The sequence below is a fragment of the Cydia strobilella genome, chromosome 4 (assembly GCF_947568885.1).
Source record: "Cydia strobilella chromosome 4, ilCydStro3.1, whole genome shotgun sequence".
In the NCBI taxonomy this organism is placed as follows: domain Eukaryota; kingdom Metazoa; phylum Arthropoda; class Insecta; order Lepidoptera; family Tortricidae; genus Cydia; species Cydia strobilella.
In genome coordinates this window covers 13,277,870-13,302,464 of record NC_086044.1, presented here as the reverse complement: position 1 = coordinate 13,302,464, position 24,595 = coordinate 13,277,870, and the positions used below count along the sequence as shown (strand labels likewise).

At 38.3% G+C, this 24,595-nt stretch overlaps 1 protein-coding gene across 9 annotated transcripts in view; it reads right to left on the bottom strand.

The window, feature by feature from the left end:
• LOC134741031 (neural-cadherin) overlaps nucleotides 1-24,595 on the bottom strand; it is a 456,653-nt gene that overhangs the window by 345,329 nt on the left and 86,729 nt on the right. For 8 of the 9 annotated variants that reach the window (XM_063673764.1, XM_063673760.1, XM_063673762.1 and 5 more), the window contains exons 5-11: nucleotides 23,717-23,933; nucleotides 21,753-21,921; nucleotides 13,264-14,114; nucleotides 12,952-13,143; nucleotides 10,848-11,038; nucleotides 6,993-7,182; nucleotides 6,247-6,429 (exon numbers count right to left, since the gene is read on the bottom strand). In XM_063673764.1, coding sequence (XP_063529834.1) covers nucleotides 6,247-6,429; nucleotides 6,993-7,182; nucleotides 10,848-11,038; nucleotides 12,952-13,143; nucleotides 13,264-14,114; nucleotides 21,753-21,921; nucleotides 23,717-23,933 — 1,993 coding nt within the window. Of the gene's footprint in view, nucleotides 1-6,246; nucleotides 6,430-6,992; nucleotides 7,183-10,847; nucleotides 11,039-11,141; nucleotides 11,333-12,951; nucleotides 13,144-13,263; nucleotides 14,115-21,752; nucleotides 21,922-23,716; nucleotides 23,934-24,595 lie in introns of all 9 variants that reach the window. The other variant, XM_063673761.1, reaches the window with a different exon arrangement.

Here is a 24,595-nt window from a genome sequence, read left to right as displayed (position 1 = left end):
AAATGTCTAAACCCGTAGGGGTCGGATCAAAAACTAAGTAATTAAGTCCGACTCACGCTTGACTGCACATTTCTAATAGGTTTTCCTGTAATGTATTGGTAAAGATCTATTTTGTGTATTTTTTTCAAATTTTTTGACCCAGAAGTTTCGGAGATAAAGGGTTAAAGGGGGGGAATGGTCATTTTTTGCCTATTTTCTTGAATAACTTCTAAACTGTTTATCTTAAAATTATTTAAAAAATATATTTAAGATTCTCACAATGAGCTCTTTCATTTTAAAAGTAACACGATATAGTTTTAAAAACTTTTTTATTTTTATTTTCTCATTTACCCCCCAAAAGTGGCTCCCGTGTTTAAAATTCGTTTGTTTACGTTACATGTCCGTCTTTGAGTCACAAACTTACATATGTATACCAAATTTCAACTTAATTGGTCCAGTAGTTTTGGAGAAAATAGGCTGTGACAGACGGACAGACAGACGCACGAGTGATCCTATAAGGGTTCCGTTTTTTCCTTTTGAGGTACGGAACCCTAAAAATCCACGAACTTATTCCGAATTTTTTTATCAGGTGGTGGAAACTACGTTATTTCAGACTGCTATTTACCTCGCACTGTTGCAGTGTCGATCTTTGACTCGATTATTTTATAGCGATTGAGTTGAAGAGAACCGTATTTTGGCTTCACTTTTAAGGTCGGCTTTATGGAATTAGGTAAATATCCAGGTTTTATTATCCTAAGACCTACAAGTAACTAAAAATTAGTTTAAATAATGATATAATCAAGCTTTTCAGTCGAGTACCGTGGTAAGTTACGGGTACGAGATTGAAAAGCTTGATTATATCACTGTATACAACACTTTTTCTACGAGTTAACAAACACAATACTTTACACTAGTAGAATCATATAGGTAAACAAACCAAAAGTATACAGCTAAGATACACGAGCATGTCGCGATACCTTCATACTCGTACGCGCCCCGGCCACCGGGGCCCGGCGGGTTGGTCAACGACACCTTCTCGTAACTCATGAGGCCCTGGTACTTGCTCCTTGCGTTTTCGTAGGTAGTCTATGGATGTTGCTATAATAAGGGTGTCGCGTTTCTGGCTTATGCAACAGTTGTTTCTACTATACAACCTAAAATAAATTCGTCTTCTTTCGTCCTCTTGGCCGTGGCGAGCTCTGGTTGGTCAATTTCATTATAGTTGACTAAACCGTTTCGAAATGAGTATTATAGAAATTAACTTCATAAGTGCGGCGAGCAGGGCCCCGCCCGGCGCAGTGTTCTTAGGATCCTAACAGCAGTGTTCTTAAAGATATTCATACAATATTTATGCAACTGTTGGGTTTTTTTATTCTGACTTCTGGGCAAAAATCTACACTAAATTATTTACTTTGATTTTATTTATAATTTTAGGTGTTTGCTGCTGTCTTAGAAAAAATAGTTTGTGCAACGGTACATAATTAGGTCTAAAAATTCTCGGGCATGTCTTTACAAAACTCAACTTCGTTTCGTTTTGTAACTGTGGCCTTTGAACTTTAAGAACCCTTATTATGTACCTGTTACACAAAATGCTATATTAGAGTTTGTCAGTTCTGACCGAGATAAGTAGGTTACTTTTAAAATACCCTCACTGTACGAGTATTCGAGGAAACTTAGAATAAAACACAGTGCCGGGGAAAATAAAATAAATCATGACTTATGAATGGGATACCTCCAGTTAGATTTTTGAATTTTGACAAAAATGTTATTTATGCAGTTATTATTAAACTTGTTCAACCATTAGGTATAGCTATAATATACTAATTACAATGATTTACGCAAAAACATATTTTTTTTTTACTATTTAGGTCGTACAGTCAGCACCAAATCAAAGAACTATGAAGTGTATTAATTTTCTTTGACCAAATAGATAGCGATGGCCAAAGTGGTCAAATACATTGTACCACACTTTTGTTAGCATAGAAATAAAGATGTGTACCGATATATTTAGCTTCTTTGGCCGTAACTATCTATTTTATGCTGACTGTACACACCAGTTCAACAAAAATATCCCTCGTGTATAACACCAGAGTTAAGGATACTGGAGCCTAAATGTTTTTGAAGCGCTGGAGGTCGCGGGTTCAAACCCCCGGCTCGTACCAATGAGTTTTTTGGAACTTATGTACGAACTATCATTTGATATTAATACCAGTCGCTTTTCGGTGAAGGAAAACATCGTGAGGAAACCGGACTAATCCTAACAAGGCCTAGTTTCCCCCTCTGGGTTGGAAGGTCAGGCTTTCGTAAAAACTAATGCCTACGTCAATTCTTAGGATTAGTTGTCAAGCGGACCCCAAGCTCCCATGAGCCGTGGCAAAATGCCGGGATAACGCGAGGAAGATGATGATGAAAAGTATGTTATTTACCTGATATACATGTTTGTATGCAAAGGTGCTAAGCTAATGGTATTGCTTACTGTACATAAGTAAGTTGCGAAGAACTCATTGGTACGAGCCGGAATTCGAACCCGCAACCTCCGGTCGCAAGCTCTTACCGCTAGGCTACCAGCACTCTCATGTAGTTTTCGGGGGTATCAATATTCTAAGAACAAATTAAATTATTGTCTATGAAAATATTTTTTGGTTTTTTTATTTCAATTGTGGTTTTTCAAGTAGACACACTACTATTTAAACTATAAACTGAGATAAATGTCATATACTAAAGAAAAAATGACCAAAGCCTCCAGTGTTCAGAGCTGGAATCGAACCAGCGTACCCCGTTTACGGGGTAACGCGCGGGGTTACGGGGTAAACGGGGTACGCTGGTTCGATTCCAGCTCTGGACACTGGAGGCTTTGGTCATTTTTTCCTTCGTATATGACATTTATTTCGGTATCAATATTATTATTGCAAAATATTTTTAACTTTAGGGCCCAGAAAAGACAAACATGAACACTAAATTAGTGTATGAGCCACTTACAAGTCTTCAACTGTTTGCCACCGCTGTTTTATTTATTTCATGCTCTCGCGGTAAATATATTAAGTGTTGATAAGTAAAAGGTACTTCGACCGCCACCATCTCTTAGTTTAACGCTTTGCTCGCCGCCCTCACAACAATAAATCGTCAAGGACACATTTAATAACAAGAGGAAACTATTTGGAAGAGCCATTGATATAATAGCTTCCCGTTTACGTAAATATTACGACTGACGAGGAATGGGAATCTTTGTGACATCTATAAAGATCTGAGAGCCGATCACGCTAACTGCCAAATCAATTAGGAACCTATATCTAGGTACAATACAAACGAGAAAAGTGATCGTGCTTGTTTGCCTTAAAGGGATGTAAAGGTTTCAAAAGATTTCATACAGTAATGTGTACCTATATTCTGTTTTTTTATTCCGTAGCCTAAAATGACATCATTTTAGTAAACGTCATTTTAGTCTACGGAATAAAAAAACAGACCTTAGTAAAATGAGAAAGAGGAGAGATAATGGGCTTCAGCAGTTTAGGTTTATAAATCAACCTAGCTCCTTGCAATGGACTTCAGGAAAAGGGAACGTTAAATGGGAGTAAAACTGATTACACTCGAGCATCGGTCGAAACATACCTAATCCCGGGGAGATTAAGTTACCCTCAAGTGCGCGTACTATGTCAATAAATATCCCATTTACTAAGCCAATACCTGGCAAGTCGTTAACTTGTTCAAATAAAATAAATTCTTACTTGAGCTTTTACGTGCTTTTAGAGTACTTATGTACTTAGGTGTTCATGTAGCGTTTTAGATGGTAAATTTTTTTGTCGCCATTTGTCAAGGTCAAACCCTATTGCCAAAAATGACCCAACAAAAAACCTCAATAGTGTAATGGTTAGGTATTTAAACGGCGTACCTATGCCATAATTAAGTGTTTGCGGTGCGGGGGAGGGTGTCGAAAAGGTTAAAGTTTGAAAAGACAAAGGTTGGAATTCTAATATCCTTTTGTGACCTAATTTTGAACTGTTTACCCCTTAGTTAACCACGATGGAAAGGAGGCGGTTTATGCATTTGGGATGAAAGATTGTTTCGTTGTTTGTGTGAGTGCGTGTATTGTGTGGAAACCTCAGCGATGGATTTTAGATAAGTTTATGTGGTTTTTACTCCTGAGCTGCGATAATTTCCGTGAGTCCTGGTGCTTATCTTCTTATCCTATCACTACATAGTACACCTTATAAAACAAAGTCTCCCGTTGCGTCTGTCTATATATATTTATGCTCGCGATAAACTCAAAAACTACTGAACGGATTTTCATGCGCTTCACCTATTAATAGAGTGATTCTTGAGGAAGGTTTAGGTGTATAATTTGTTAAGGTTTTGTATAACCCATGCGAAGCCGGGGCGGGTCCCTAGAAGTAGCTATATCTCACGCCAAGTAACCATGGGGTATTTAAAAGACAAAAATAATCGTTTTTTTTTTGGATTGTTGTAGTGTAGAACATTTACGCCTTGAAGAACATCAAAACCTACGTCTTAGATCTGCGGCAGATATAGGGACAACTATAAATAGTACAGAATGATAAATCAATAATAGGTACTATCCACATCTTATTCTAACAAATGACTTCGTACTACTTACGCAAATCATTCCGACCTTTGGAAAAATATCTTAAACCACCGACTCAAAATGAGCCCGACTAAGAAAACCTATGGTGGAGCAGTTAACCACTACGATGGATTTTATCGACAAATCACCTTCTGAATGACAGCTCGTCTACACATGTGCGACCGATATTTGGACAGAACATGATTAATTTACCAATTGCGACCGTGTTTGGCACCATACAACTTAAAAGGGGTGCAATTTAAAAAAGGTTGAGAAACCAAATAAGTATGGGGGTTGATTTGTCGTTAGATTTGAATAGTATCCCCACAGTGGCGCTAGTTTTCCGTGGGGACCTGACTTAATCTAAAGTTAATGGCGACAAGTACGCCAACGACATATTTATGTAATTAACATTGATATAAAAACACGAACATTATTACTAATATACCAAATTTATTAATTTACTAGCGACCCGCCCCGGCTTCGCACGGGTAGTTCAACTAATTTACACAAAACCTTTACAAATTATACATACAAACCTTCCTCTTGAATCACTCTATCTATTAAAAAGAACCGCATCAATCCGTTGCGTAGTTTTAAAGATCTAAGCAAACATAGGGACATACGGACAGACAGACAGCGGAAAGCGACTTTGTTTTATACTATGTAGTGATATCTTTGCCATCACAGATCAATGGTGTTCCGGACCTTTGGGAGGCGTGCGCGGAGCCGAAGCCAACGCGTGGAGGCCCTTTTGACACTTTAATGATATGTGAAGGGTACACCGAGCGGATGCTGCCCTTGCCCATGTCATGGGAACATGGGATGCACGCAGAGGCAGCACTATTGAGAATTGATACAATCTAAAATAGGTTATTGGGTGAAAGCGATGGACTAAGTACTGACTGTACTGGGATAAAAAACCGGACGCCTGCCTAATAAAACGGTATGCATTTCATTTATTATTATTAATATACCATTTGGACTTTTTAAATGATGATTTTGAATGTTAAATAACTAACAGCCTTTGATTTGAAATTGTATTGTAATTTTTTACAGTTCGTATAGATGTGCCTGGCGTTGGTGTGGTAAAAAAAATTGTGATTCACTCTGTGGCCAAATTTGTTTAACCCTTGTGCCTTAAAGCCCTTACTACGCTCAAGATTCCACTTTTCTAACCACTCGCTATTACGCTCGTTAATTTTGAAATATTTTGCTTGTTCGGGCATCAATATTATATTACATATTAGCACGAAAGGGTTACGCAACAACTTTTTGTAAAACAAATAACCGAATTAACTATTAATAGTAGGTGTATTGTCGCAATCGGATAGGTAACATCGCATCGGAGAGCATGTAGATTTTTTTAAGGCTGACCTAATCGCCTATATATATTTATTTATTAGTTCGGACTTATGACTTATTCTTTCATCTTTCAGCATATTTTTGAGACTGGCTTTGGTGATTTCAGCTACATTTTTAACGGACTTTGATAGAGGAAGACGTTGTTTTTACGAAAAAACCGGTCTAACTCAGTGGACTCTAACGTTACTTTCTCAACCTTCTCTCAGATTTGAACTGAGTTTAATATTATGTAGTTCTACTATATTAAGTTTTGAATTCGTGATGTTTTTTTTTTCTGTCCTAAGCGTAATATTTTTTATTTATTGCCATTTAATTTGACTAACCTGGTTGTTGGGAAACGTGCCGTCCTTGTCTATGGCGTTCACTTGTGTGACCTTCGTGCCTATGGGCTCTCCTTCCAGCACCGTCTCTTGTTCTCGTTCCGTGAAGAGTGGTATTTCGTCGTTAACGTCTTCTAACATGATGTATACTGTCGCTTCCGAAGCCAGTTGTTGAGCACCGTTGTTCTGTGAGGAAAAGGTAAAAAATTGCGTTTGAACGTCAAACGGTAAACACGTATTTCATCTATATTTTCAGAAATTCAGCCCAGTATACAAGCAGACAGTATAAAAAACCGGACAAGTGCGAGTCGGACTCGCCCACCGAGGGTTCCGTACTTTTTAGTATTTGTTGTTGTAGCGGCAGCAGAAATACATCATCTGTGAAAATTTCAACTGTCTACCTATCACGGTTCATGAGATACAACTTGGTGACAGACAGACGGACAGCGGAGTCTTAGTAATATGGTCCTGTTTTTACCCTTTGGGTACGGAACCCTAAAAAGATGCCGACTGTATAAAACGCCCTCTATCAGGACATTGATGCACTCTCGAGGAACCTTGCCAGGTGAAGCGCACAATTTGGTTTTAGTTCAACAAACGTTTGTTAGAGCCGTTAGAGGGCGCTGTCCTCGTGCTCAAAAACATTCCGTGTTTTTTTTAGAGTACTTAGAATAGAATATAAGTCGTTAATATCAAAAATCAACTCGTACAACACTTAAAATAAGTATGAGTAAACCAACAAGCCTCACCTCCACTCGTATCGTCAAATTGTATTCCTTAATGCTCTCATAGTCCAATGGATGATTAACTTTTATATCTGCCCAAGTAAATCCATTATCCGCTCTTTGTTGCAAATAAAATGTATGAAATTTATTCGTTTGGGCTGTCGATCCGGGCATCAACCGATAAAAAACGGTCGGGTTGTTCTCAATGCCCGAGCTGAAAACATCAATAGGTTACAGGAGGCCCTTTTGCGATAACGCACAAAGGCACGTTTACCTACTGGAAATCTACCGGCACATGACATCACGACATCAAATGTTGCGTATACAGTGTGGAAGAAAATTAGGGGCCCTGGAGGGAGTGCCTTAAAACCTTAAGTTAGCTCATTTAACTTAAAGGTAACATTCTTTTATTTAAAAAAAAGGATCGAAACAGCCATCAGATTTATTTAAATTTGCTTGTCTCACCCGGGAATAAAACCGACTAAAAATTTAGAAAAATAAACACTCGCTATTTTCAACTTTGGGAACAAATCAAATTATTTTATTAAATATTTTATTAGAGTTTATACTAGCTATTTTATTCTACTACTAGTCGGCACAGTTAATGTTAATGATAACATTTATCCAAGAAACATTAGGTCTTACACTCGTCTGACGTACAAAATATCCATAAAATCGAATATATAGTAGGTACTCCATTTTAGAAAAAAAATGGAAAATCCTTGAATGCAGTTTTGTTTCTTTTTAAAAATAAAAGAATGTTTTAAAATGTGCTAACTTAAGGTCTTAAGGCATTTTCCCTCCAGGGCCCATTTTTTTTTCAACCTGTATACTATTTGGCAAAATAATGAGCCCAGATTTTATATTTGTAAAATGAACCTTTCGAGAGTTTCACTTATGCATAAACTCACGGTTTTATGAGAAAATGAAGGTATATTTTTGCTACGCTCAATACTCGATTAGTGTACGTCAGTACGTCACACATGAGCTGTTTTTCAGAAATTCATAATCTGAATCTCTATAGTCACTTAATAAATTTAGATATTGTCTATGGTACCTGTCTTTTTGTATGGATATAATATATATGGATGGTATAGAAAGGATATCAATCTCTTATGGCAGAATTGTTTCAAAAGTGACCAGCTTTCAGCTGTAAATCATGGTTCCTAATCTCTTCGGTGGCGCTAGGTAGGCTCTAAGACCAAAGAGTATTGTAATATATAGGAGACTCTATGACATGAACCAAGAGGTCTAATAATGTAGATGAAATGGGGGAGGGGCAGCAAATAACCCGACCAAATTACGTAGGTTGTTTCTGGTATGTTGTCAGGAATGTTAAAGCGTGTTTTTAATTTTGTCGCATTGCGTATGTTCTGTCCCTCACGGTCGCACGGGTGACAACCTATATAAAATATTAGGTGTATGGTCTAGGTACTACGGTAGCGCCGCCTATTTACTGTTTTTTGATGGACACTTTTCATATATAGAGATTGACATCCTTTCTATACCATCCATAGATATATCTGTATGGTCACTGAATATATGAATTTATTAAGTGATTCAAGCTCTGAATTTTCGAAAAAAAAAAAACATTTATGTGCAATCATTAAACTCGATATTCCGAATTTAACCGTGCGTTTAGTGCATATTATGAATAGAATAAAAAAGCCTAGAAAATGGATAGGTGCTGTAATCGCAATGAAGCCATTTTTTCAATATCATATTCATACACATTGCAAGTAAGTATCGGTTTTTCCCTCGAATCTCGATTATGATAGGAACAAAAGATGAAGCTAGTCGTATTTTGGTTTCACTTCTTAACAGGTGGGTTTTATGGAACTAAGTTTCTAGGCTGTAATATTCATGGTAACTAAGATATTTGTGACGTTCCACGTCGAAAGGTACTTTATGGCGGTCGGCGCTTACGTCACGTAGTACCCCAAAAGTATTGGGGCGCCGCTAATAATGGCGTAAGCGCCGACCGCCATAAGGTACCTTTCGTCGTGGAATGTCACATTGAATGTTGTTTCATTTTGAGAATATCATTTTATATTGTCATTCCCTAATAACAAATACAGTAGGTACCTAAGTAAGAACATTCGAGTAAGTTTTAATACTTGCTGAAAACAATTTGGTGGGTAAACCTTGACCGCTTCTTGTGAGCTTCCAATTGTTAATTCCATAAACAAGGAACTAGTCTATTTCCTTTTAATTTGAAACCTGGACTTCGAGCTCACGGGAGCTCATCTGTCAGTTAATAACTTCGATTGCAGAGCCATCTGCGTTAAGCTTGGCTTCCTTGAGTGTCTTGAAATATCTACATCTTTTCGAGTATTAAACTTGTATTGTCTTGAATGATACTTTGTGGACAAATGTTAGGGAAGGCAAGGTAAAAATGATATTCTCAATGTTATACTAAATAACTTATTAGTAAAGTGAGTTAGTATTCGTTTCATGTAGGTAAGTCTCAGTTGTAACAATGTGAGTGTGAAGTGTGTGTTTTAGGACGAACAGATAGACATCAGATGTGAAACTTGCCATCGGCCAACACAGTGATTGATGCACTAGTTAACTAATAATGCGATTGCTAAAACAGTTATCTAACGCCGTGGAACACTTAGTGATGCACTTTCACTTTACCGTGTCGCAATGGATGGAGAAATTTTGAAAATGTTCAGCCAATTTGGTATGGTGGCCATTATCTTCAATCATTTCGTTACTATTCAGTACTTCTCTAAATGACATCAGGTATATAATTATAAGTAAATTAGTATTCTACAATGTTTTATTTATTTGTTCAGATAAACTTTAATGATTGAAGAAAATCGCAGCTGTTAAATACTCACGGTTCTACGGAATTCCTCTAAAACGAAACTCGGATCCCTAGAGTAGTTTTTAAATAGCTATACGATAAAATATGCCTAGATTTTGAACTCTTACTGTTTAATCTGGATCAAAAAGCGACTAGGAATAGACTGTGTACTTTTCTATAACACTCGCGTCAATTTAAATAAATGCCAACTGGATCTTGATATTGAAAAACGACTATAATGCTTCAAACTGACTACATATTGAAATTAATGAACTAACAAAACGTAAATGAAGATTTGATACTTCTAATTAAACACGAACGTTTGCAAGCAGTAAGAATAATTCAAAAGAACTTTTTGATTCCTACTTCAACACTACGTTCTACCTAAAACAAGAATTATTGTTGGCATGCGAATAAATTAACCGTTCACTGAAATCTCGTAAAATTAGACAATTTAAAAAGAGATGACTGATAATTCCATAATGCACTGATACGTCAGCCTACATGCAAGATACAATGGACATGGACGTTCGCAATACGTAGGTACCATCATCACCTCTCACCATTTGTTCAAAAATATTTTTGCTCTACAATAAACACCAATATAAGTAATCTAAGTTTTTACCCAAAAATATATTTGAACAAATGTTTTTTTTTTTTCGTGATCCCCGTTCCATGTAAGCAGTGAGCCCTTTAAGTTGCACGCAGGTGAATACGACAAGACCGAGTGAACTCGTGATGATGCTCAATACATAATTAATCACGGACAATACAAATAACATCGTCGTCAGATCACCAAGTGAGAGGCAAATAAAACGATAGTTGAAGACGCGCGCAGCGCACAAACATTGAATGCAATTTCAATTTTACTCAGAACGCGTCGCCGACCTTGCCACGCGCTGCCTCGAGCACTCGGGCGCTCGCGACAGGGCGCCCTCAGGCCGGCCACGCGCACGGGCGGCAGCGGAAGCGCAAGCGATGTTTGGGCCGCGGCGCCGTACAGCGCACACTGCGTGCAGGTGACGGGGCTGCGTGCGGTGCCCGTGCTGGAGACTGAGGACACGCACCTTGCTTTCACGGACACCACTTTGGCACCCACGGGCAAGTTCTCTCGAATGTAGATCGGGCCGTACACCGTGTGGTCCCACACGGGGGGATTGTTCGCGCGATCCACTACGTCTATCTGGACCTCCACGGTTCTGGACAAGGGCGGGAAGCCCTTGTCTTGAGCCATAGCCTCCAACTTGTACGTTTCTCGCTATCGGGGAAAGAGTCGACGGAAACAGACAAAACCACGTCGTTAGTAGTGTTAGGGAGTGGAGGAGCGGCAGGCCCGGGAGCCCGCTGCGCCTTATACCAACCTGGCTTTCACACTGGTCACTACGGTACCCACTGTGACATTCTCTTTGATGTGAACGGGGCCATACGTGGTCATGTCCCAGATGGGGGGCTTATTGTTCCTGTCTACCACGTCTAATTCAACGTCCACGTCTGCGGAGGAGGGCGGCTCGCCTCGGTCGGAGGCGCGCACGCGCAGACGGTACCTGTCCCGCTACACAGACACGGGCAGAGGTCAGCGGGGACAAATAAACAGAACACAACTCAAATATAACACATAACATACGAGTCGCTAATAAACTAAAACAATCAAAAATAAATTAAACTATAGTTCTCTTCAGTTAAAAATTGTTGGCTATAAAAGAGTCACGTTAGCTGATTACATATTTACTAACGAAAACATACCTACACGCATTCGTCACACAGACATTCGATAAGCCAAATAAAATCAAGATGAAGAAAGATATTAAATTTACCGTAAGGATCCTCTCAATCGTCTACTTGCAGATACACATTCGAGCCGAATTACAGATCATTCCCGGTAACCAATATTCAGATGGTGCAAGAAAAAAAATTGGAAACAATATTTGTAATATTTTACAAGATCCTTCTGTACATACACTAGGGAAAAAGACAAACTGTACAATATAAATAATTACTTTTTACAATAAACTAAACTAATATCGAAATGAAAACAAATTAACATAAAGCAGGCAAATGCATGCAGCTCTGCATACAAGACATGGCGGAAAGGTCAGTCTGTCATAGCACGGTTTGCGACCTCGGTAGTAAGGACTACAACGAAACGACACTCATTGAAATGAATATATTATACAAACGATGGACGTTACGGTTATACTGTACAAATTTTGGTTTTGGAAACGTTGCCCCTTTCACAGAAGGAATAATGTCACAACTGGCCGATGGCCAAACTGCCGAATAGGCAATCTGACCAACATAATAATTGATTATATACTAACAATGTACAATAAATGTCAGTTAGATTCAGGCGCCCTGTAAAAAATTTGTATTATCATGATAATAAATTATATATACGTTAGAGGGTGGGATGATATATGATATTGATAAATATGAGGCATGAGTGGTCGTCTACTATAATCCAGGATGACGGTCGAGGCGGCATCGAACGCCTCCGCGGGTTCACTCCGCTGCTTGGATATTAGTAACAAAACATGTACGTATAATACAGAAAGGTCATTAAAAGCGTAAGCTTCCCAAATCAATTAATCGATTACTTACAATAAAATAAACTTTAAATCTAGTCTGTGCGAAATATACAGAAGTGCTCTTACAGAAACTGTACATGTTTTAGAACTAAACATAGGTCAATGTGAAAACATATTTACAGGAGTCTCTCTCTGTTTCAGGTATTGTACACGGGTCATTTTATCGGCAAGAGTCGAATGCAAGATAGTGCTGCGGAAATAAATGTTAACGAAGATTTAGTGCGGAGCCGGCGCTGGCGGCAACTGAAACTAATTGTGCTGCAAGAAGAACAAGCCCCGACGGCGCGGCGGCGGCGTCCACGCCCGCGGCATCGCGCCGCCACCCTCCGGCGTCTCCGCCTCCGCCACGCCGCTCAATGGACAACTACTCCTCACAGCCAGGATTGACCGCTCTCCACAGCAATGTACAGCAGCAGTAATTTAGAACTATTTACATTTAATCAACATAAACGTGTGCCAATTGAATCCTACGGCCTGTAGGTGTAGCACTCATCCACCAAACTTTGTAGTAAAGTTGATCTCATTCATTCGTCGCTCTTGTCACAAGTTTATCTTAAATTCTAATAGAATACGGCTGAATACTTACGTCAAGGGGCTTCTTTAGAACGATCCAGCCCGATTCGGGCTGGATTTCGAAATATTCGATATCTCCGGGATTGTACGGGGCGCTCAGAGTGTAAACTATGGCGCCGTTATTGTCGGCATCCTCGTCGGATGCGGATACTCTCAATATGTTTGTACCTATACTGGCGTCTTGTTTGACGTTCTCCACATATTTCTGCAAGATACGTAACAAAATAACGGTTTTAATCCCTTGAAGTATTTGCACAGGGATTCATGCGGAACACTGGTGTCGACATGCAATTATAGTGCGGAACTAAAACAAAATACGACTTACTTGTCTGTCAAAAAGCGGTGGGTTGTCGTTTACATCAGTAATTTCAACCGTAAAGGAGCAAACTCCTTCTAACGAGGGTTCACCCTGGTCCGTAGCCTTTACCGTAACCGATACAAATTTACCATCATCACCTTCTCTGTCGAATACTTTGTTAGTGGACACTTCCCCAGTCTCTTCGTCGACCGTAAATTTAGTGCCTTTTTGATTAGGTTGCTGCACAATCGAATATTTAACTTGTCCGTTTACCCCTTTGTCTTCATCAGTAGCATGAACCTTCAGTACGGGACTACCGTTAGGAGCACCCTCTTCAACTTTTGGGTAGTAGGTTGGACATTCCTTAAAAATAGGTTTATTGTCGTTAACGTCAGTTATAAACACTACTACGACGGCCGTCGAAGTGTGAATCGTGGCATCTCCGTTAACGCAGCATGCTCCATCGTCCATTGCAGTCACATTGAGTTCGTACTTATCTCTGTCTAATGATATAGCTTTGTTATGCAAGCGAATTACTCCAGTTATTTCTTCAATAACGAATTGTCCAGAGCTTGTACCGCCACCGACGAAGCCAAACCTAACATTATCACCGTCTTTGTCTGAAGCAACTACAGTTGTAACGAGAGTATTAGGTCCAGCATTTTCATCTACATTAGGCGTGTATACTTGTTGAGAGAATTTGGGTTCTTCATCGTTTTTGTTCTTGGTATAAACTCGAACCGTAGCGGTACCCGTTTTAGCGGGTTCGCCTTTATCTTTAGCTGTGACAACGAACTCGTAGTAAGCATTGTTATTATCCGCGTCAAGCTGTTTATTGTTCGTTATAATGCCATTGGAGTCGACACTGAAGTGATCGTCTAGAAAGAAAAAAAAAACAATGACAAGGAAAGAGCCACCTATTTATTGTAGTGCGTATATTTTATATCACTGGAATTGTACTAGATGGCGCTCAATGTTGTCGAATTTACTAAGCTCTACCACTAGATGGCGGTAAGAGTTCTGTTGGAGATAAATAGTAGACACCTTTTACATAAGACAAAGACAGATTTATAACTCCGTAATAGATGTTTACAGTCTAAGGAAAAAACGTGCCTCGAAAATCACGAAAATTTGATTCTCGATCAGATGGCGCCACTACCTTTGGCCTACTCTCGTATAGACGGCGTTGACTGTTTCGTTTATTATTTAACAATTTTAACGCATATCAGTGAAAGAACATGGGTCAAAATCATACAAAAAAATTTTTATGCAAATAAAAAAATAATTTATCCATATTTAAATACATTTTATCGTATTTTTATAAATCTTCATTATTAGTTTTAAAGTGTGTCGATAGATGGCAGTGAATTTACTGTGGTTACAAAATTTACTATGACAGTACGTACCACTCTATCCTCTTTGCATAAGATAAGTAAAACTGAGAGCAAATTCTTCGATATCATAGCTTTTATGTAGGAATCTATATACGTAAAAGTCCTGACTGACTGACTGACTGACTGACTGACTGACTCACTTAAATCAACGCCCAGCCCAAACCGTTGGACCTAGAGAGCTGAATTTTTCACAATAGGTAGCTTTTATGACATTAGTATCCACTAAGAAGGGGTTTTTCAAAATTCATCCCCTAAGGTGGTGAAAAAGGGGTTGAAAGTTTGTATGGAGATCATACATTTTTTTGAGTGCGGGACTTGAAACTTCGAATAAAGAAAGAAGAAAAAAATAAAGACATATTATTAAAATACAAGAAAAGTGATTGCAGCGTTTTAAAAAATTCATCCCCTAAATGGGCTAAAAAAGGGTTGAAAGTTTGAATCCATTACTAAATACTTTGAAACGTCCTAGAAAGGCATAATAGCTGATTACAAATAAGTAATATTGACGTGTTTGGAAATTCAACCCCTAAGGGGGTTAAAAAGGGGATGAATTTGTCTTGGGGTACAACTATTATAATATAAATGTTTATGAATTATAATAAGAAAACTGATTTCAGCGTTTTTAAAAATTCATCCCCCAAGGTTGTGAAAAAGGGATTGAAAGTTTGTATGGAGATCAAATATTTTTGTGAGTGTGGGACTTGAATCATTGTATAAAGGCATATTATTAGAATACAAGTAAAGTAATTTCAGCGTTTTTAAAAATTCATTCCTTAAAAGGGTTAAAAGGGGTTTAAAGTTTGTATAGGGTCCAAACTATACTTTAAGCTAAGAGTTTGAAACTTCGTAAAAAGGTATTTCATTAAAAGAGAAGAAAGCTAATTTCAGCGTTTTTGAAAATGCATCCCTTAAGGTGGTGAAAAAGGGGTAGAAAGTTTGTATGGAGGTCAAACATTTTTTTTTTAAGTGCGCGACTTGAATCTTTGCATAAAGGCATGTTATTAGAATACAAGAAGCCCCGATAGACCCGTGTCTAAATGTGATTTAATATGTAATACAAGAAGTGATTTACGCGTTTTTTAAAAATTCATCCCCTAAAGTGGTTACAAAGGGGTTGAAAGTTTGTCGTGGTCCTAATTTTATTTTAAGAGCCAACAGGAGGTGAGCCCGGGTTCAATTTTGAGATTTCAAGTTGAATATCGCCGTCGCTCTGACGGGGGCGGTACCGCGTAGCGAGGGACTATTCCAGTGTGTGTGGTGCACGCACACAGACGCGAACGCATTTTGCGCTCCTCGCCGGCCTCCGCTGGCCGGCCCGCTACTGCGCCTCCGCTACCGCCCGGCGTGGTATTTGGTATGCTATAGCTATGCATACCAAATACCACGCCACACACCACCCAGTTCTTTTCTTACTTTATTCTTCGATTTGAACTCGTTCGCTCGCTACCACCACTAAGCGTTTGCTTATTCCCTGTTATTGTGGTTGACTCCTTGATTTTAAGTAACTGAATTCAATATCCTTCTACAACCTGCAATCTAATTAACATTTCGAGGTACAGAAGGGTAAAAAAACATAACATAACATGGACATACAAGAAAACATTGTTGTATAAAAACATACAAGATAACGGCTGTTAAATTAATCCAATTAAATATTTTTAAATATAAACAAAAATATTAAATTATAGTCGTAAGTATTTTAAAAGTAAAACTCCCTTATACCTTGACTTTAAACAAAGTATTTTACTTATAACTTACTTGGTTCGTATGAATTAGTGACATACCTAATTAAAAAAGAAAGCTATAACTCCCGCGGGAACATTAAGGCCTTTTCCCTTCAGTACACCTGCATAGAATAAGATCTTTTCGAGCAAGTGTGATTAAAAACAAATTTGACGCTCTCCGGCTACGTGGAATAGAAAAAATTAGCCTCAGGTTAGATAAAATATCATAACAAAGAAACATGTGACATGTGATATTTCTTACTTTGATGTAATTATACAGTTTTATTAATTGTCCGTTTTTTATTTATGAGTCAGATTTTGATAAAAATGTTTGAAGAGCTAATTCTGGTCGGAATAAATATGAAACCCCAATTTGGGACAATAGTCTAGTCTACAAAACGTTCAAGGTGGTGAAAAATATAGTGTAAGCTGTTCGCATAAAAAAACCGCAAATCGATGTACAGGTTACCCGTTTGGTACACGTTTACTAGAGGTCAAAACAAAATTTTTGACCCGGAGTTCCTAAAAAAAAATCCCTTAGGAGGGAGTGCTGAAACCTTTTTTTTATATATATTTTTTTTTTCAAACCTATCGTAATCTTCTCTTGTCTATCATACGAAAGGGCTTTTTGAAGCGATTCTAAAAATACCACATCATTACATTTTAGCCAGTTTTAGGGTTCCGTACCTCAAAAGGAAAAACGGAACCCTTATAGGATCGTGCGTCTGTCTGTCTGTGTGTCCGTCTGTCACAGCCTATTTTCTCCGAAACTACTGGACCAATTAAGTTGAAATTTGGTATACATATGTAAGTTTGTGACCCAAAGACGGACATGTAACGTAAACAAATGAATTTTAAACATGGGGGGCCACTTTTGGGGGGTAAATGAGAAAATTAAAAATAAAGTATTTTAAACTATATCGTGTTATATGTATATCAAATGAAAGAGCTCATTGTGAGAATCTCTAATACATTTTTTTTATAATTTAGGATAAATAATTTAGAAGTTATTCAAGAAAATAGGCAAAAAATGATCATTCCCCCCTTTATCTCCGAAACTACTGGATCTAAAATTTCAAACAAAAATACACAAAATAGATCTTTACCAAAAGATTACAGGAAAACCTATTGGAAATTGCAGTCAAGCGTGAGTCGGACTTAATTACTTAGTTTTTGATCCGACCCCTACGGGTTTTTTAAAGACATTTCACTCACGTTTCATATAAAAAATACATTGTTTAAATTTTGTAATGTACAGAACCCTTGGAACGCGAGTCCGACTCGCACTTGGCCGGTTTTTCTTAAATTGAAACAAAAAGAATTTTTAAAACATACCAAGTTTGGACTCCTCCAGTTACGATATGGCTGATTTTTTTGTACTATATACAACAAATGATACGTGATATTCTCATATCGAACCCCAAAAAAGCAATTTTAAAAATAATTTTATTTAGTTTTTTTTTTTCAATACAAAGTGACACAATCTACTTCAATACCTATTTTACGAGACTTATGAAACTGTACTGCAGATACGGTACATATTAATCATACAATGATACGTAATATCCATATATCCAACGGGAAATACCTCTTTAACCCTTTAACTTGACCCCAAACTTGGTATGTTTTGAAAATTCTATTTGTTTTAATTTTCAAAAAAAGGGATTTTTTTAGGAACTGCGGGTCAAAAATTTTGTTTTGACCTCTTAGTATGCGTGTGCCAAACGGCTAACCTGTACATCGATTTGCGGTTTTTCATTGAAATTTGGCTTGTACGGCTGCCACTAATAGAGATACTAATTCCTAAAAATACGTATGATACCTCATTGGATTCGGAATGATGTCTAGAAAAATGTATTCGAAGCGTTAATTTATTCCCACATAAAAAAAGTTCAAAAGCTATTAACAAAAAACGGCCAAGTGCGAGTCGGACTCGCGCACGAAGGGTTTCGTACCAATGACGCAAAAAACCGCAAAAAAAATCACGTTTGTTGTTTGGAAGCGACATTTAAATATTTATTTTATTTTAATGTTTCGTTCATATATTCAGATTTGTATATGAAAATGTGAAACTATTATTTCTAAAATAAATTATTCGTCCCTAATTTACACAAAATTTATACCAAATTTGATCTCATAGATCATGATCAACAGATAGGTAGAAATAGAGGCAAACTGGACCGCAGAAGCCGACTTTTCCCCTTCCTTTTTGGGGGGTAGCCAGGACTAGTAGCTAGTGCGTCAGCTCAGCTTTGTATGAACCAAGGAATAATAAATAGTATTAAACGATATCTCCTGAGGCCAAAGTGCATACTCACTTTACTTACTTCGCCTACTAAGAGGCAAATCGCGACTGTTATGGTTTATCGATCTTATCACATCACTAGATTATCGACATTCAATATCGACTATTGCCCATCACTTTTCTGTCTGTGTACGTATTTAGAAACTTGACCCCGCCCCTAAAATTAGTACGATAAGGACAACTGCAGCTTAGGCGAAAAATCCTGCGTAAAAATCTCAAAAATCGAGGTTTTGTACTCGACTGTTTCCTCCTCCAAAACTTAACCAATCGTAACCAAATTTGGAAATCTAAATGATTATGAAATTGTCTGTGTCGGACTGTTTTGATTTTTTGGCTAATTGATATCAGTTTTGAATACCACGCCTCTCATTGCGGCATAGTCAGTGAGGCCATTTTTGGCCATGTTTGAAGGGCTCTAGCGCCTTAAAAAACAAAAATATCAAAAAAAGCAAAACACACCGACACAGATATTGACAATATTAATCTGTGTTGAAAAAAACATTCCTCTAGCTTCAAAAACCACGGAGGAAACAGTCGAGTACGTTTGTATGGAGAAATGACCACTCCTGTTGGCTCTTAAGCTAGGTACTTATAACTTCATAGAAAGATATATAAATAAAACAGAAAAAAACTTATTTCAGCATTATTGAATATTCGTCCCCCAAGGTGGTAAAAATGGGGTTGAAAGTTTGTATGGAGATCAAATATTTTTTTGAGTGCGGGACTTGAATCTTTGTATAAAGGCATATTATTAGAATACAAGAAAAGTAATTTAAGCGTTTTTAAATATTCATCCCCTAAAAGGGTTAATCCACGCGTACGAAGTCGTGGGCAACAGCTAGTAACAGCTAGTAAGTCCCAAACTCACAAGCGGTATTGAACCTTTAAGTCTAAGGAGAGACTTTGCCTCCTTATGCGTGTTCTACCGCTTGTACAATGGGCTGTGCTCCGAAGAATTGTTTGACATGATGCCAACGGCCGCTTTCTATCACCGCACCGCTCGCCATCGGCAGGGTGTTCATCCTCACACCCTAGCACCTAAATGGTCGCGTACTGTGCGGTTTAAGAGGAATTTCCTCTCGCGTACGCTTCGGCTGTGGAATGAGCTCCCTGCCGAGGTTTTCCCGAGGGGCTACAGTATGGGGTTCTTCAAAAAAGGAGTGTACAGGTTTTTAAAGGGTCGGCAACGCGTATAAAAACACGTTAAATGTTATGAAAAATGTTTTTCATCAAAAAAAAAAAACATTTCAACTTGTGGTTTGAAAACGTATTAACACGTTCGCGGACGCGGATTGCATAGCATCCGTTTTTGTACTACTCCTGGTGACGCGGATGCTATTGAATCCGTTTTTCGGTTTAAATTTCTGGGTTGATATGCCTACCAATCCGCTTTGTCACAGTGTAATATTATTCACCAACATTGCCTCTACCAGTCACCAGAGTCACAGAAGGCATACTGTCATATTACATAGTTCTATCGCAGTTAAAAATTATGCTGTGACGTCTGCAACTGTGCCCCCCCTTTTCGTGACGCGGATGCTATAGCATTCGCATAGAATGCTATAGCATTCGCCTTTGTATGGGATTCTCTTAGTAGCCCAGCAGGTGCGTCTGGGAGTGGACACGTGCAATTTAGGCGAATTTCGCGTGCGATCGCTATTTTGATGGATTTTTGTGATATAGTAATTAATGTTTTTCTTACAATTTCTTAAAGTTTTTGATTGTGTTTTAATGAACAAACATATGTACTTGCTCGTTATTGCACTACAACCAAATTTTGATAACGGTTAATATAAAAAAGTGAGGCATGAATGTGTATACCTATTATTCAAGTAATTACGTTAGTAGTCATAGTTTTGGTGATATAATTGTGAAATTATAGCCTGTTAGCGCTCGATGACCACCTCTCACAAGTAAAGCCCTTTATGACAAGCATTATGGCATACTTTTGTGTATATTTCACGTCTTGTGTTTGGTGCAGATGCATCCGAAAAAGAATATAAATTTGGGTAAATTATCGTCATCAATCAGCCTGCCAGGAAAAGCGGTAGACACTTTAATTCCAGGACTTAACGTGGCGATGCCGCACAGAGGACTCAAAAAGTGAAATATGGCAAAGATTGACGCTTTCGAGAAGTTGGGTTGGCGTAAAATGCTGCGTATACCTTGACAGCTAGAAGAACAAACTTCCTCATACTAAGGGAGCTCAACATTGCAAGTAATTGCAACTCGGCTCTCCTCGGCATGCCATGAGCAGACCCTTTGATTCTTTAGATATATTATGCGGTCTCCAACGCATGATGTTGTGGAATCGCATAAGTTTAAGTCGAATGAACGTCGAAGGTATTTGGAATGGCGCACGTATGAGGTGGACACATATTTACGATGATATGCAATGAGGGAACAAGAAAGAAAGTATAAAAGTGTTTGTAGGAGTAAGCAATGAGTCTTTTGAGCAATAATCTCGCCTCTAGAAGTCAAAAGTATCAGCCGTTGAGCACAATTAATGAATGCTATAACATGCGGTGTCACATAGAATTACATCTCGACTACGTCATGTGACAGACATGCTTATGCATCCGAATTGTATAGCATTTGTTGTCACATAGCATATAAAAAATATACTTCATATTGACGCGGATTGCATAGCATTCGACTTGCATAGAATAACGCGTCATATAGCAACCTTATTGATATGTCTGTAGTGACGGGAATGCTATAACAGTCCCAAAATCTTCATACAAAATTTAGGTGTCCAACTGGTGTGACTGAGCGTCCGCGAACGTGTTAATGTTATTGTAGGTAATTTATACCTTGCAACTAGCCCACTAGGCTAAGATTATAAACTTCGCTTATAGCTATGTTTTACTAAAGTTGCTAAAGGTTCATGGATATCAGTATAAAATTCGTAAATACTTATTTCTGTTTTACGAAAATAAACGGCTAGCTGTTTTGCGATTATTACACTGATGTGGATCCGCACGACGCACCGGTGTGTGAGCGAACCAGCACTATGCACTTATATAGCGAATATAGCGATATCCCGCTTAGACACCGACGCGGCATGCGGATCCGCATCCATCTGAAACTCACCAGACACTAAATATTCAATTTCTGCGTTTTTCCCCGAGTCGGCGTCCATGGCTTTGACCTTGAGTATGCTGGTGCCCAGCGGTATGTCCTCGTCGACGTTGTGCGCCTGGTAGTCGGGCAGCTCGAACTTCGGCGCGTTGTCGTTCACGTCCGTCACGCGAATTGTTAACTGGAATTTCGAAACATACATGACATTAACTTCAAACTAAAGAATTTTGTAGGGATCCTTATACCCGTAATAATGTACAGTCGAGGTCAAAGATATGTTTACACTTTTGGACCTTATTCCTTTGTAATAGGAATAAGCCAAAAATATTAAGATAGGTATCTTTTAGTTGACTTCGTCGTACGCAATTTACGAAAAATCTGTGGCTCGTATATCACACATAGTAGGCAAATTCATATAAGAGCTGACGCGATTTTACACTAGTCAATCTTAATATAAGGCATCCGGCGCAGACGTGCTAAGCAAATTTTGTTATAATTTTCATATATTTCAGTAATGTTAAATTATTTAATAACATTAACACTTTTTTAGGATCGAATTAACTAAATAAAAATGCCATCCTTAGATAACTTTACGAAGGTATGTAATATATAAATTTTTCACATCTTTTGTATTTACTTAAACAGAACCTAATCGCGTATACTTAAACTTTTAAATTACCTACGACGTTTCGAGAATGGCATTGTACCCGTTTTTAACCGACTTCAAGATTTCAAAAGGAGGAGGTTATCAATTCGGTTGTTTTTTTTTTCTTTTTTTTTTTTAATGTTTGTTACTCCATAACTCCGTCATTTCTGGACCGATTTTGAAAATTCTTTTTTTGATTGTAAGTATATACATACAGATTGGTCCCGTTTTGGTCAAAACGCAGTTCTGATGATGAGATCCATGAGGAATCGAGGGAACTCCTCAAATGTTAAAGGCATACGTATAGTGATTTTAGTATTTTCATCAACAAATCAAGCATTTACATATAAAAAAGTGACATTTGATGAAGTGGAACTGCTGATGATGATCAGAACGGAACTCTTCAATGACGCATAGTTCACGTTTGGCGATTTGTCCTCTTCGTTATGATTGGTAAGCAAGTTAAGTTTTCAAGACACATTTTTGTCAAGCTCGAGTTCTGATGATGGGATCCATGAGGAATCGAGGGAACTCCTCAAATGTGAAAGGCATACATATAGTGATTTTTGTATTTTCATCAACAAATCCAGCATTTCCATTTAAAAAAGTGACATTTGATGAAGTGCAGCTGCTGATGATGATCAGAAATATCAGAATGGAACTCTTTAACGACGCATAGTTCACGTTTGGCGATTTGCCCTCTTCGTTATGATTGGTAAGCAAGTTAGGTTTTCAAGACACATTTTTGTCAAGCTCGAGTTCTGATGATGGGATCCATGAGGAATCGAGGGAACTCCTCAAATGAGAAAGGCATACATATAGTGATTTTCGTATTTTCATCAACAAATCCAGCTTTTACATAGAAAAGTGAAATTTGATGAAGTGGAACTGCTGATGATGATCAGAATGGAACTCTTCAACGACACATAGTTCACGTTTAGCGATTTATTCTCTTCGGTATGGACCCAGACCCAAACTTGGACCTGGACTTTTTTTTGAACTGCGATCCTCACAGAACCGAACTGCTATCAGAAAAGTGAGTTAGGTTAGGTTAGAACTGTGACCCTTACAGAAACGAAATGCTATCAGAACATTGGGTTAGGTTAGGTTAGAACTATGACCCTTATAGAAAAGAAATGCTACTAGAAACGTGGGTGGTTTTACCTCATTTTAGTTAGGCAAAAGATGCTGTCTTTTTCATTTCATTGTCTAGAGTGCACCATCAACAATAAGTAACCTTTTAACGGCATCCCCCATTGAAGTCGGTTTTTTTTTCTTAAAAATTATTACTGATAAAGTTTTTCTAAGTCTTGTAATATGTAATAATTACCTCAACTGACGTAGAAAACCCCCCAGAATCTTCGGTAGCCGTAACCACAAGCGAGTACACATGCGGCTGCCTCAGGTCTTCAAAGTCCAGTTCTTTAGCAAGCTTGACAATGCCCGAGGTGGGTCCGATGTTGAAGGTGCCGGCGCCCTGGCCCTGCGCCTTCAGCGTGTATCGGATCTCGCGGTCGGCGAACGATTTCGCTTTCACGGAGATAATGCTGGAAACAAACGATGTACATGTTCAAAATATCATTATGGGCCTGTTTCACAATGTCCAAGTAAAGTCCTGAATAAGCTACTTGCCACTTATCTGACGAATAAAGTCATCGTTGGCGTTTCACAATCTCCAAATATGCTTTATCTGCTGGATAAAGTGCTTTTTTTATAGGAAATTTTATCTGGCAGTTAATTTATTTGTTAATTAGCTATCCAATACTTTACTTGGACATTGTGAAACAGGCCCTTAGAATATAATATCATAAACTAAAATAAAAATTATAACAAAAAAACGACAGTTAAACCGTATAAAATTATTTTTTTCTTAACCTAAAATAAAGGCTCAAAGTTCCCCATAATGCATGCAGCATTCCCCCGCTGAACTGCTATGGAGACCTGTTGGACCAGGTACGACCCAGAGCAGGGTCACCACCTCTCTCCCGCAAACGCTGGCCTATTTCCCTAAAAAGTCGGCGGGCTTTCACGCTCCATGGCCCTGCCGTATCTAATGCCACCGGCACAAAGTCGTACGCTGATGCCAGTGCGGAGTATTTAACCTGATATTTTAGCCCAACTTTAAGACTTATTTTTAGTATGAATAATCCATAATTCCGTAGGGGTCGGATCAAAAACTAAGTAATTAAGTCCAACTCACGCTTTATTG